The sequence below is a fragment of the Muntiacus reevesi genome, chromosome 21, assembly GCF_963930625.1.
Source record: "Muntiacus reevesi chromosome 21, mMunRee1.1, whole genome shotgun sequence".
Classification (NCBI taxonomy): domain Eukaryota; kingdom Metazoa; phylum Chordata; class Mammalia; order Artiodactyla; family Cervidae; genus Muntiacus; species Muntiacus reevesi.
In genome coordinates, this window is record NC_089269.1 from 25,070,070 (window position 1) to 25,085,311 (window position 15,242).

At 37.0% G+C, this 15,242-nt stretch overlaps 1 protein-coding gene across 1 annotated transcript in view; it reads left to right on the top strand.

The window, feature by feature from the left end:
• Positions 1-15,242, top strand: part of GBE1 (1,4-alpha-glucan branching enzyme 1) — a 290,948-nt gene that overhangs the window by 89,962 nt on the left and 185,744 nt on the right. The window contains exon 3 of the mRNA XM_065913821.1: positions 14,191-14,306. Coding sequence (XP_065769893.1) covers positions 14,191-14,306 — 116 coding nt within the window. The remainder of the gene's footprint in view (positions 1-14,190; positions 14,307-15,242) is intronic.

Genomic DNA, 15,242 nt, shown 5'->3' on the forward strand with positions numbered 1-15,242 from the left:
TCTACAAGCTCAGATATGCAGATGACACCACTCTAATGGCAGAAAATGAAGAGGAACTAAAGAGCTTCTTGATGACAGTGAAAGATGAGTCTGAAGAAGCTGGTTTGAAAGTCAGCATTCAAAAAACTAAGATGCTGGCATGTTGCATGAAGGATTTGTCACTTCAGGGCAAATAGAAGGGGAAAAAGTAGAAGCAGTGTCAGAGTTTCTTTTCATGGACTCATAATCACTGCCAATGGTGACTGCAACCATTAAATTAAAAGATGCTTGTTCCTTGGAACGAAAGCCATGGCAAACCTAGATACCATATTAAAAAGCAGAGGCATCACTGACAAAGGTCCATAAATCAAAGCTATGGTTTTTCCAGTAGTCACATATGGATGTGAGGTGGTGGTTGCTGTGAGGAAGCCCGATGGATGTGAGAGCTGGTCTACAAAGAAGGCTGAGCACTGAAGAATTGATACTTTCAAAGTGTGGTTCTGGAGAAGACTTTTGAAAGTTCTTTGGACTGCAGGGAGATCAAACCAGTCAATCTTAAAGGAAATCAGCCCTAAATATTCATTGGAAGAACTGATCCTGAAGTTAAAGTTCCAATACTTTGGCTGCCTGATGCAAAGAGCCGACTCATTTTGGAAAAGACCTTATGATGGGAAAGAATGAAAGCAAAAGGAGAAGTGGACAAGATAATGAGATGGTTAGCATCACTGACTCAGTGGACATGAATTTGAGCAAGCTTCAGGAGGTGGTGGATGACAGAGGAGCCTGAAGTACTACAGTCCATGGGTTCACAAAGAGTTGGACGCAATTTAGTGCTTGAACTACCGCAACAAAAAATTCTCTCCCACTTCTGTATTCCCTATTCTTTTTCAGTTAACACCCAAGTTAACCACTGTCTTTCACCCCTAAATAACCGACAACCATGTTTCTTCTCAATCTTAACTCTGATGTAGCTCTCAAGTACATTCCCTGTTTTTCTTCCCCATCTTCATTGTGTGACTTAAAGGAAATAACTGAGATGGGTATCACTGATGCCAAAAACGGAGTGACCAAGAGTTTCAAATGTCACTGATGCTCATGGAAGTTGACGTCTGAAAAGAACGGTTGGGATTAAAGTGGTGGAGATTGCTGTTGACCTTTGCCAAAGTATTTCAGAACAATTTTAGGGGATGAATAAGGAAGTAGAGATAGGGGTTAAGAAACTGGGCTGTCAGTGCAGGAGAACCAAAGGATGACTTGGATCAAAAGAGAGGTTTTATTCATTGTTTCTGAGGTTATTTCAGAATTAGCAAATACCTCACTTCACAATATTTGAATGCTGAGAGTGAAGAACCTGAAGAGAGAGGAGGTTTGAAAACCTCAGAATGAGCTAAAATCATTGAAAACAGATAAAAATACACAGAAAAATCACGAATTAGCTTTAACAAGAAAAAATCAAAGCTCCTTTTCCTCACAGGACAATCCATAACTACTGCTTCTGCCATCAGTGACAGTCATCCTGCTTTTTGTTACTTTAATCACTTGAATTACTTCTATCATAATAAAACTCTTCCTTCCTATATCCTTAATTTTGAGTCAGCCTCTACAAAGACCAAACTCCCCCTACCTTTTTTTTGTCCTTCTTAAGGGAGTAGATTGTATGATAGTTTTAGATTTCTCTTCCTTATAAGACTCTTTAGAGTCCAGGGTAAATTCTTACATTAGCAGCAGCAGTTTGACTGATGATCACTCATAAAACTACTAATAGTCTGGGCCCCAGAAGAAGATATAAATTCTTATTTGCTTAAAAGCACACCGCCCCCCCCCCCCCCCCAGCTTCTAATATGGTCAAGTTATTCTACTTTTTCAAAGCCTTGAAGCAATTAATTATTTTCTCTTCAAAGAAGTTTTCAACTATCCACCTAGACTCTTGAATCTACTTATTGACCAAGATATCTTTTCAGTATTAAATTTTTATATATGTCTCTCTTTGTGATCTTTCCCTTTACAATATCTCTGATAGAACCTGATTTTTGTCTAACTCAAAAGCTCAATAGAAATGAACAGATAAAGGCTACCTGACCTTTAAAATACTTTTATTTTTCAACAGCTTTATTGACATACAATTCACATATCACACAACTAACCTATTTAAAGTGTACAATTTCATGGTTTTTAGTATATTGAAACAGCTGTAGACCATAACCACAGTGAGTTTTAGAATATTGTCATTATCTCAAAGGGAAGCCTGTACCATTTAGCTACCATCTCAGAATTTTCTCATCCTTTTTTTAGGCTTAAGCAACCACTTTCTCTGTCTTTATAAATTTTCTTATCCTGAATTTTTCGTATAAATGGAATCAGATAATATGTAGTCTTTTGTGACTGGTGTTTTTCACTTAGCAATGTTTTCAAGCTTCCATGTAATAGTGTGTATCAGTACTCCATTCTTTTTTGTGGCAAAATAATATTCCATTATGTGGATATGCAACATTTTGTTTATCCATTTATTTGTTGATGGACATTTGTGTTGTTTTCACTTTTTGACTATCATGGGTAATGCTGCTGTGAACATTCATACACAAGTTATTGTGTGGACATGTGGTTTGTGTTTATAAATAGGAGTGGGATTGCTGGGTCAAGATGGCAGCTCTGTTGTTTTGGGGTACACCCGGACTGTTGCCCAAGGTGCCAGCACTGTTTTACGTTCCCACATTCGCATGAGGTTTCCACTTTCTCCACATCCTTGGCAATAATTATCCATCTTTTTGGCTATTGCCATCATAGTATGAATGAAATAGTATCTTATATTACTAATTTGCATTTTCCTAATGACTAATAAAGTTGAGTATCTTTTTAATGTGCTTATTAGACATTTCCACATCTTCCTTATAGAAATGTCTATTCAGATCATTTGCACATTTAAAAAATTTTGTTGTCTTTTTAGTGTGTGTGTCAGTCACTCAGTCGTGTATGACTCTTTGTGATCCCATGGACTGTAACCCACCAGGCTCCTCTGTCCATGGGATTCTCCAGGCAAGGATACTGGAGTGGGTTGCCATTTCCTTCCCTAGGGGATCTTCCTGACCCAGGGATTAAACCAGGATCTCCTGCATTGTGGGCAGATTCTTTGCCATCTGAGCCACCAGGACACTGAGCTATAAATGTTTCTTGTATATTCTAGACTTAGGTCCCCTATCAGATGTATGACTGGCAAATATTTTCTCCCATTTCATAATTCTGTGGATTGTCTTTTCACTTTCTTTTTTCTTTTTGGCTACACCCCGTGGTATGCAGGATCTTATTTATTTCCCCAACCTTAGATCCCCAACCAGGGATAGAACCTTCTCTCCCCTGCACGGGGTACATGAAGTCTCACCTCTGGACCACCTGGAAAATCCCTCTTTTCACTTTTTTGGTGGTGCCCTTTGACATACAAACTTTTTAGTTTTGAAGGAGTCCCATTTATCAGTTTTTTGTTTTTTTTTTTGTCACTTATAGTTCTTGTGCTATGTTAGAGAATTGAGGTCCCCCAGACTTATCCCTGTGTTTTCTTTTAAGAAATGTATCTCTTACATTTAATTACTTGATCCATTTGGGTTAGTTCTGTATATGTTTCAAAATAGGAGTCCAGATATGTCTTTTTGTGTGTGGAAACCTAGTTGTCCTAGCTCTATTTCTTACAAAGATGATTTTCCCCCATTGAGTGGTCTTGGTCACCCTTGTTGAAAATCAATTGATCTTTGACATATGGGTTTATTTCTGTTACATTGCTAGCCATGTTAGAAAATATTTTACTTTCATTGAAATAGTTTCATAAGTGGCTATAGGGTTAGCAGGGAGACTTATATAATTGATTTCCTGGTGCATATAGGCACCTCTCTTGTGCCCTCACACCAGAGACTGGTTCAAGTGGAACAACCTAAGATGAAAGATTGTGTTTTAGGATTCAGAGAAGAGTTCCTAAAGTCAAATCAATTTATGGCTTCTGGGGAAGTCATAAATAGATTAGATCGCAATTGATAGTGATACACTATAAACTGAAGTGAGTGTTGATGAGTGAGCCTGCCAACTAAACTCCAGATGTTCGTTGACATGGAGGGATACAGTAGTGTACTAGCCAGTTAAAACATAATTGAGACCCCTTCTTGGCACATTGGAGGACTTTCTCTGATGATTGACCATATCGCATTAGTACCTCTCTGCCATTCTTTCCACTTCCTATTTTGTTCCATTTTGCATTCTTCCTAAGCAAATACTGTATTTCTTCTCAGTTTTAACTGTTAGTTTCTCTCTGCTTTACTGTCGCTGAAAGTTTATAAAATAAAAGGAGTCAAATTGAGACCAAAAACAAACTTGGTAAAATGGCATAGAGATCAATAATATAAGTCACAACATGAATAAAGTCCTTTATCCTTAGATCCCAAATAATATTTGCTTTCGGTCAAGCATAGATGGTAAGAGTTGTTAGAAGCTGAATACATTTTCAGATCCAATTGTCATGAAATAACATATTCTTAACTTGTAATGGATGAAATAAGCTAAAATTAAATGGAGAATTGGAAAAGAAAAGAAAAGGCATGTTTTAAGGGTCTGTGGAAGATCTGCAAAGATAGATCATACATTGGCACACATTTTAGAATTGAGTTCTGAGTGATAAGCTCTGAGAGAGAGAAAAAGGTGTGAAGAGGGGTCCAACTAGGTAGGAGAACTTCAAGCAAAAGCAAAACAGCTTTGCTTTTACATGTTTTGTATAGTTTCTATGCTGGAGTTCTTCAGAATATCTATTTTGAGATAGCTGAATGGTTTATAGTGGTAAAAATAAATAGATTGGTAAATAAATAACCAGGGCTTCCCAGGTGGCTCAGTGGCTTAGAATCTGCCTGCCAATGCAGGAGACAAGGGAGATGCCAGTTCAATCCCTGGGTCTAAGATCCCCTGGAGGAGATGGCAACACACTCCAGTATTTTTGCCCGGAGAATCCCATGAACAGAGAAGCCTGGTGGGCTACAGGCTTCGTAAAGAGTTCAACAAGGCTGAGCAATTGAACACAGCACAGTAAATCAGTAATTGAATTGATTACCATTGTATTAGACCATAAAGAATACCACATTATTATATTTCGATAAAATCAGATCTAATTCATGTATGGATAAGTCCATACAAGACTAGTTCAGTAGTCATGTATGGATGTGAGAGCTGGACCATAAAGAAAGCTGAGCACCAAAGAGTTGATGCTTTTGAACTGTGGCATTGGAGAAACCTCTTGATGGTCCCTTGGACTGCAAGGAGATCTAACCAGTCCATCCTAAAGGAAATCAACTCGAATATCCATTGGAAGGACTGATGCTGAAGCTGAAGTTCCGATACTCTGGCCACCTGATGTGAAGAACTTGTTCGTTGGAAAAGACTCTGATACTGGGAAAAATTGAAGGCAGGAGAAGAAGGTGATGACAGAGGATAAGATGATTGGATGGCATCACTGACTTGATGGACGTGAGTTTGAGCAAGCTCCCGGAGTTGGTGATTGACAGGGAAGCCTGGCATGATACAGTCAATGGGGTCTCAAAGAGTTGGACACCACTGAGCAACTGAATTGAACTGAGAACTAAATGAAAAAGTTTAGAAGAAAATATAATATCCATGACTCAATTTCTCCCAAATAAAAATAGGATTAAAGAGAATATAAGACCTTATAACGGTAACTTGTTTTGAAAAGAAATGAAAACACTGGTTATCAAAGCCATCTGTTACCACTAGGACAATAAGGAGAGGCAAATTTTCTTATGCTGGTTCTGAATCTGATCCACAAAACACAGAAAATTGTTTGAATGCCTGTTTTCTCTCAAGTGTAGTACATAACAAGTACTATTCTAAGATGCGTTGAAGAGAAGTTATTTGATCGCGTACAGTGGATCTGTAGGGCATTCGATCTTAATTCTCTTAGTGAATCCTGGTTGAGCAAGGCAGGCATGCCTTGTTATTAAAAACTATAATCCCCAGTGCTGTTGAAGATATGGATAGTTGACTATTCTCATATGCTGCTGCTGGTGGGAGTATGAACTGGAACTGCTTATCCAGAAAGCAGTTTGTTAATTTGTGTTTAGAACAATAAATAAACTAAAATCTTAGACCCTTTGGCTGATAAGATCACTTTTTACAGTCCATAGCAAGGAAAGAGATTTGGACAAATACTTGTTCATGGAGACCTCATAACATATGTTTTTACATTTTTGTTATGGGAATTTCCTCATATATGGAAAAACAGAGATGAGCTTTGTCTTGGTCTGTTCAGGCTGCTATAACAAAATACTACAGGCTGGGTGGTTTATATATATATATATACACACACACACACACACACACAACAAGTTTATTTTCTTAGTGATCTGAAGTCTGGGAAGTCCAAGATCAAGGTGCTGGTGGATTCAGTGTCTGTTGAGGGTTCTCTTCCTGATTCATAGGCTGCAGTCCTTCCTTTGAGGAATCCTCATTTGGTAGAAAAGAGGTGTGATTTTCTGGGATTTCTTTTTGGGGGGAGGGGGAAATTTCTTTTATACAGATACTAATTCCACTCATGAGGATTCTACCCTTATAACCTGACTACCTCCCAAAGACCCCCCGTCCAAATTCTATCACATATGTTAAGAGACTTTTCTTTTTTCTTATTCCCCGCTTTTGCTTTATTAAATTTTCTAATTTTATGAATTGTTTTCCTGGTCTTACAGTCAAAATAAAGCAAGTTACAGTCCTATCAAACTAATCTGTGTTTTCCTTCTTTATATACTTGACCATTTCTATTCATAGATTTTCACGCTTTGTGAAATCGTGACTACATATAGTCATCCTTTCATGCTTGGCGGATTGGTTCTGGGGCCTCCGCCACCCGCATATACCAAAATCTGAGGATGTTCAACTCCCTTATAAAATGGTGTAGTGTTTTCAGATACTACATAATAGAAGTGTTGAGCTTCCCTGGTGGCTCAGACAGTGAAGAATCCACCTGCAATGTGGGAGACCTTGATTTGATCCTTGGGTTGGGAAGATCCCCTGGAGAAAGGCATGGCATTCCACTCCAGTATTCTTGCCTGGAGAATCCCCACAGACAGAGGGGCCTGGCGGGCTCTAGTCCACGGGGTCACAAAGAGCCAGACACGACTGGCTAAGCACAGCACATTTGCATATAGCTTGTATTCTTTAAATCATCTGTAGATTACTTATAATACCTAATACCATGTAAATGCTGTGTAAATATTTGGCAGGGCATGGTAAAGTCAAGTTTTGCTGTTTGGAACTTTCTGGAATGTTTCCCCTGATATTTTCAGCCTTGTTTGGGTGAATCTGATATAGAACTCTCTGATATAGAGGGTCAACTGTATATTCATTTATCACCTCCTTTCTTTCGTAAATGTATCATAACATAAATAAGACTCGTATAAAAAAGAGGGGTAGTTAATTACATTTTAAACTCTCTTTTGCCCCACTATTTTTTTTTTTTTTTTTATCTTGGAGACCTTTTCTTCTATGTGTACCTTTAAGAAGAGTGTAGTAAGTGAAATTCTAGATAATTGAATCCATTCCCTAATTACCAGAAAGCTACATATCATAGAACTGAGCACTATTCTTCTTTAAAATAACTAGATATTAGTGTCTCCTTGTTTCTGAAATTAGTGGTATTTGACATATTCTAAATTATGTTCTTGAAAACCACAGCTGTCCTAAACAAATGTATGTAAAGAGCAGGTTTCCCTAATAAGTAATGCTGGAGATCTTAAGGTTATTTTCAGGGTGCTAGCTGCCAGCAGAAATTTGGTGATTTTCAGACTCCCAACTGAGGGGAAGAATCATCTGGAGAGAGTGGAAGGGATATTAAACAGCACAGAGTTGTATGCCAGGATGGCTCTTATCCACCTCCAAAAATTTTGTGGTCCTTCTGAAATTCTGGGTAAGGGCAATGCCATGGCAATTTCCAGTTCTGAATGTTATGACTTCTTGGAAACAGACTAGATACTGCTTTGACATGAGAGTAGTCCTATAACTTCTGTTATGACAAGCCAACTTTGCATTACAAATCCATATAAATTCTACATGAGATGAAGCTCGAACCTTGAAACAATTAAACAACATTGTATGATGAGGAAGCCTGTTTACCTGCTTTAAGGAGGTGATATTCCAAATATTTAATAACTTATGATGTGAGGGATATCCACTTAGGTTCAGAGTAACCAATATCTGTCATACAAGCTAGTACCAGCCTTACATTAGATCTGATATAATATCTGCTGCATCCACTGGGGACCTTACCTCATTGCTCAGTGAGGCCTGCTTACAGCAGGGGTTGGCCCAAGTGTGGATCACGTTCTTCAGCTCATTGGCATTTGCATCAAAGGCTCTGCATAGTAAGTTGGGGCCACTCCAACCATGCATGTGCTTTATCGTTCAGTTGTGTCTGATTCTTTGAGACCCCATGGACTGTAGCCTACCAGGCTCCTCTTTTCAGGGGGATTCTCCAGGCAAGAATACTGGAGTGGGTTGCCAGGCATGCACTCCTCCAGGGGATCTTCCCAACCCAGGGGTCGAACTCAGTTCTCCCCCATTGCAGGCAGATTTTTTACCCTCTGAGCCATAAGGAAAGCCCATAAGGAAGATATATATTAAACTCAAAAACTCTTCAGAAATGAGGTGGCTAAGTGCTGATGAACAGAAATACTTTACTGTGAGTTAAAGTGTTTGGGAATATTTGAAGAAGGCTGACATTTAAGAATTTTATGTGAGGATTATTACATTAGAAAAAGAAAGGTTGTTGGACTTGAGATAAATATAGAGTTTGTGTGCCTGATGCGATGACCTTAAGTTAATGTTTGATTGCTTGTGCCGAATGTGTGTTTGCGGTTCATATTAAACTGTGTATCATGTCGTTTCTTTTCCATATCTCGATTTAAATTTGTCTGCTGGCTTTGAGTCTATGGACAAATAGAATCTTTTGCATGGTAAAATACGGTGATGATTTTCAGCCTGTTAGTGATACAATACTTGCTTAAATGTTTGCTTTTAAAATGTGTCAAGTTTTTCAAAGTTGATAATCATTGAAAGTCTTAGAACATGTTTTAATAAAATAATTTATGCAAGCGGGAAACATGTTCTTAAAATACCAAAACTAGAATAATATATACATACTGCTTTGAAAGTGGAAGTCAAAGTATTTGTTTCTCAGTCATGTCGATTCTTTGTGACCCCAGGCTCCTCTGTCCATGGAATTATCCCAGCAAGAATACTGGGGTGGGTAGCATTCCCTTCTCCAGGGAGATCTTCCTGACCCAGGGATTGAACCTGGGTCTCCCGCATTGCAGGCAGTTTCTTTACTGTCTGAGCCAGCAGGGAAGCCCCATACATTGCTTTAGGGGTTCCTAATCCTTAAACCTAGCAATGTCTAGATTATGGCAGGTAATGACTCATAGAAAGGAAGGTGACTTGATATGTTAATACTTAAAAATGTTGTTATTACTTTTCTAGGTAGAAGCCTTCAAGGTTTTTATTTATTTTCTGATTAAAATTGCCCATACATTTTAACCATATAATCTCTTAGTGAGAATATTTTAGGAAACACTATCTGTAGACCCTTATAACAATATATTGAATACTCATCTTAATGTATGTTATCTTTTCATGTTCAAATTGTAAAGTTTATTCCCTGACACGAACATATTCAGATACCTTAATGTCTCAGATCTGTTCTATAATCTTCATCTCACTGGTCATCCTTCTGGGTTTTACAATGTTAGTCAATCCCAAATTCTAGGTTTCATGTGAGTAATATTTGCTTTAAAGTATTATTAATGATAATTTCTATTTCAGAATTTCTTTTGAGCTACTGATTTATAAAATGATTTTAATCGCTAAATCTAACTTAATCTAGAAAATCAGTCCCACAGCTGTGAGCAGAGAACACCTGAAGTCAGTAACTGAACCATGAAGTTGATTTTCTGTGTGGTGCCTGAGCCTGGTGGTCTACAGTCCATAGGTTGGCAAAGAGTCAGACACAGCTGAAGCCACTTAGCTTGCATGCACATGCACCCTCAGCTAGCAGCGTCAGTATCACCCACGGACTTGTTGGACATGCAGATTACTAGGCCACACTTCATATATATTGAATCAAAAAACTCTGAAGGTGGGGTCCAGCAATCTGTTTAAACAGTCCAATCTGATTTAATAAGTGATCCTGACATGAACTAAAGCTTGAGAACCACTAAATTACAGAACTCTCAATATGTAGTTCTGTGCTTCATAGAGAAGCAAATAATTGTCACAGGTAGTGATGGGATGTTTTTGGTCCTATCCTGAGGCCTACATAGAAACACAGACTATCAGCATTGTCTTAAGTAAAATTAATTCTCTCTTGTGGATGCAGGATATAAACTCACAGAGGATTAAAATGAAAAATGAGTAGTCTTGTTCTAGAAGTATGTACTTTAGATATATCTAATATGCCTTAGAATGATCATTATTTATATTACTTAAACCACTTCTATTACTTTAACCTTTATTTATTATTATTCATATTACTTTCAGTTATTTTCAGGAATAAACTCTCATGATATTTCATAAGACATAAATTGCCCCAAAATGTATCCTAGAACTCATTATCCTGCCACCTGTGTTTTTCTAAAGCAAATTTCATTTAAAAACAAACATTCAATTTTATTTAATATTTTTATACCAATCATTGGATTTTTAATGTTTATTTACCTATTTTTAATTGTGTACTTCCACAGTTAGTTCCCACAGTCATACCTAAATATACCTTAATGGTAGTAGTTCTTTCTTATCTAAGGGTTTAATGTTGAGTTAGTGAGGACAGATCCAAATCCAATGATTTTTCTGACTTTTATGTTCCTGGACCTTAGATATCTATATCTTGTAGAGAAAAGTTCCACTTATTAGCTATTTTTTAGAAAATCATTTTAAGGATAAACTGATTTTATTCGAAGAGAATCTTTCATATGCCTGCAGTACAGTAGAAGTGGTTAGTTTGATTGGTGTCCATTTTTCAAATGGAAAGAAGCAATTGTGTTTAATAAAAGAGGAACAGAAAGGAAAATTCAGGGCTGAACAGTGATTGGAGAAGGAATCAAGGAGATAAAAGACTGGTGGTGTGGCTGAAGAGGTATTTATGTGGGAGACAACTGTCCAGTGCAAAAACCTGAAGTTGTTTCATGCATGTATGCCCTTTGCAAACCTTCCCCTCTCTCTCCCTTATGAAACCTTTAGTATATTCTGCATTGCTTATGATGGGTGGTAGATGGGTTTTCTTTCGGAGCATATGTGAAGGTAGTCCAGATTTTTCATTGAAGTTTGGGATTCGTCAAGAAAAATGTACCTGTAGTAGAAGTTAATACCTGAATTTCCATGAAGAGGAGATGTGCTAATAAGCTCTTAAAATGATAGAAAAAGCATTTTTTTTTTTACAGTGTAGGGTTAGAAATAATCAACATGTATGTTAGGAAATTGAGACACTCTGAAAAGAAAATGTGATTCAGTAAAGATAGTTTTCTTTATACAAATATTAAAGCATTATCCATTTAAATAGATCTTTAAAACTCAAGTGACTGCAAGCTAAAGAACTATTTGAACTGATATTCAAAAACAAATATTCAAAACCACATTTATTTTTGCATTATTGAGTAAAGCTTTTAAGTAAATCTGCATATGAAAATTCCCCATATATTTAAAGCTTCACTTTCAAAGTAACAATCTTATTTATAGTTGAATTTTTAGAGGATCCTATATTATGTATTTTACTACTCATTTTGGTGTGCTGTTACTCAATTTAACCTTTTCTGGATGAAATACGACTGTCATTCTGAACACTAATTTTCAGTTGGGTGTTGAGCAGGGCTTACATTAAACACTCAATACGTATTTAATGAGTGAATGAATGAACTAATGAACTGTACTCTTTATTTTCAAATCTAACTAACCAGGAAAAGATCTGCTGCATGTCTTAAGTTTATTAATTGTCTTAAGTGATTAGCTTAAAAAGAAATTCAGTAAATGTATAAAACGCGGTACTACCTAGATATTCATATTTCAAGCTCTCTGCCCCAATTATGCCCAAAAGTCTTTACTGTGTTAAAGGAATGTCACATTATAAACAGATGAAATGTATGTTTGATGTTTTAGGGGCAGGAGAATATAATAGCACAGAGCTTATTGAGCTGTTCCTGAAGATAAACCGCCTTTAGATATTTTCAGATTGTCTTCTAAGGGGGAGTGGAAGATGTTTAGAAGGATATGTTGAAATGTTGTTTCTTCCTCCCACTCTACCTGTAACATTCAGATTGGCAGAGAGTGAAAAACCTTCAGGCACATGTGGTGAAAGTGTTGGCGTGTAAAAGGAGAAATCGTGGAATAAAACAAGTTTCCTGTTGTTTTTCTTATCTCCTCAATTGAGAATCTAATTTCATAGCACTACAGTGCGTGGCATCACAAGGTTGCTTACATTTTTTTTAAACAGTGAAATATTTCAGGCATAAACAAATAGGGGAAAATGTGATACGCATCTCAGTATACACCACCTACCCTAAAAAATAAAACATTACAGATATTATTAAAGCTTCCTATGTTCTCTTTCCTCTATTCAGTGGAAATCACAATAGAATTTGACGTTTGAAATTCTCATTTTTCCTTTTGTATTTTTGCTGCGTATTCTTAATTATGAGTGAGCCTGAGCGTCATTGTATGTTTATTGGTCACTCATATGTCCTCCTGTGAATACCTCTGTTGATTTTTGTATTGGTTTGTTTTCTTTTCCCCATTGATTCATAGATCTTCATATATTTTGGATGTTGTTTCTTGATAATATTCATTAGACATATAGTTTCCCAGTTGATAATTTGTCATTCTATTTATCTATGTATGAAGATAAATGTGTAATTTTTGTAGTCAACTTTATTAGGCTTTTCCTTAAGGTTTTGTGTGTGTGTGTGTATGAGTGTGCATGCTTCTGTGTCTTGTTTAAAAACACTTACAAACTCAATATTATAAATATATTTCCCTGTGTTTTTTTCTTCTAAAAATTTTACAGTTTTATCTATTATATTTAAGCATTATATTTAAAGCATTCTATCTTCATTCTTCAGTATATTATTAAGTAGAGGTTTGTTTTTTTTCTCATAAAGATAACCAATGATTTCAGTACAACTTATTACACAGTATGTCCTTTACTCATTGATTTATAGTGCCACCTCTATTGCATGTTAAATTTCCATGTGTTTGTGGTCTTTTGTTCATTTTGGCTTTCTTTCAGCATCTTCAGTCCACCTCTCTTTGGCTCTTATAGTTTATAGCCTTCTACCTTTCTTGTTTGAGGCATTTCTTTAGATTTTAACTCAGTTCTGACACACACTTGTGGATTTAGTTAATATGATTTTAATAATTTTTCATCATTTTTTTCTACCATGACATGTATCTTAGCTAATTGCATAGAATGCATTTCTATTTTTTCTTATTATCTCCTTTTGTTGATCGTGTTTCTTGAAAAGGGACCCGTCATCCTGTTTATTGATCAAATAGAATTGAAAGTACAATGGAAAATGTGTTGTAGTTTTAATTTTCAGATACAAAAGGCAAAGGGCTTCCAAGTTGGCACTAGTAGTAAAGAACCCACCTGCCAATGCTGGAGACATAAGAGATGTGGGTTTCAGTTCCTGGTTCAGGAAGACCGGGCTTCCCTGGTGGCTCAGAGGATAAAGCATCTGCCTGCAATGCGGGAGACCTGGGTTCGATCCCTGGGTTGGGAAGATCCCCTGGTGAAGGAAATGGCAGCCCACTCCAGTATTCTTGCCTCGGAAACCCCATGGACAGAGGAGCCTGGTGGGCTACAGTCCATGGGGTCGCAAAGAGTTGGACACGACTGAGCGACTTCACACTTCAGGAAGATCCCCTGGAGAAGGAAATGACAACCCTCTCCAGCATCCTTACCTCGGAAACCCCATGGACAGAGGAACTGGTGGGCTGTAGTCCATAGCATTGCAGAGTTGGACTGAAGCACCTCAGCACAAGCATAGCTTGCTTTTTCTAAATGATTAGTATTTTGTTTAACACCTTAGAAGCAATGTTTTTTAGGTAATTTGATTCTGTATAAGTAGGCAGTATATTATACTTTGAAATTTATCAAATATTAGTTTTTAACTGATTTTCCTTATTGTATTTCAGATGATTGGAACCCATTTTCATACCCATATAAAAGACTGGATTTTGGAAAATGGGAGCTGTATATCCCACCAAAGCAGGCTAGATCTGTCTCAGTACCTCATGGATCCAAACTAAAGGTATTTCCTCCCTCATGTTTTCATTCGAGCTTACTGTTTTCTTTTTGTCCTGTTTGCAGAGTTTGATTTAAAATGTTAGAATGTAAACTGATGCTTGATAATTATAAGAGAAACAGTGTAAATTTTTAAATAGAGGAAAATTTAAGAGAAGTCATCAGCAAATTGAAATATGTTAGATGGGAACTGTTTGGTTGGTAAGATAATGAACTCACTAGTTGTATTGTTATCAACTTTGGAAATCTTTTAGAAGAATGACTGAATAATTACCAAAGTTCAGCCTGGGAAACAGAAAGTTTGATTTAAAAAAATGAAACCTGTCTTCACATCAGCCGAGCAGAGAATTTTTACCTGTGAAGACACACTTGATATAATTGATTTTTTGATGAGCCACATGAATGAGGCAATACTGTGTTGGCGACCCATACCTTTTGGGGATGTGATTTTTCTTGGTCTTTCTCTGCTGTTTGATTTCAGGGCTCTGGTTTGTCCTCTTCTCCTCTTTTAAGCCCCTTGAATTAGCCTAGGACCTGCCTGTCCTCTATTTGTCCTCTCTTTGGCTGACTACGTAGCTCTGCATTCAGCGTGTACAGGGCCAACACAGTGGCTTCTCTAGTCTCCTCAATGGTGGGTCCCAAATCTGGACTACGGATTACAGATCTGATTATGTAAAAGGCTATCCAGATCCTTTAACATTTGCTTGATGTTAGCCCATTGCTAAAATAAATATATAATGTTTCCATGTCCCTTTCTTTCCCCTCCTTGGACGTATAACAGCATTCATCACATTTAGCACTAAGTCCTGTAACTGACTTATATTTTTATTGGCATTTGTTATTTAACAGTATTAACCGGAGTTAAAATAAGAAATGCATTGGATGTTTGTTTTATAGATTTTTCTTTCTTACAAGTACTGAGATTATAAGTATACCTGAAAAT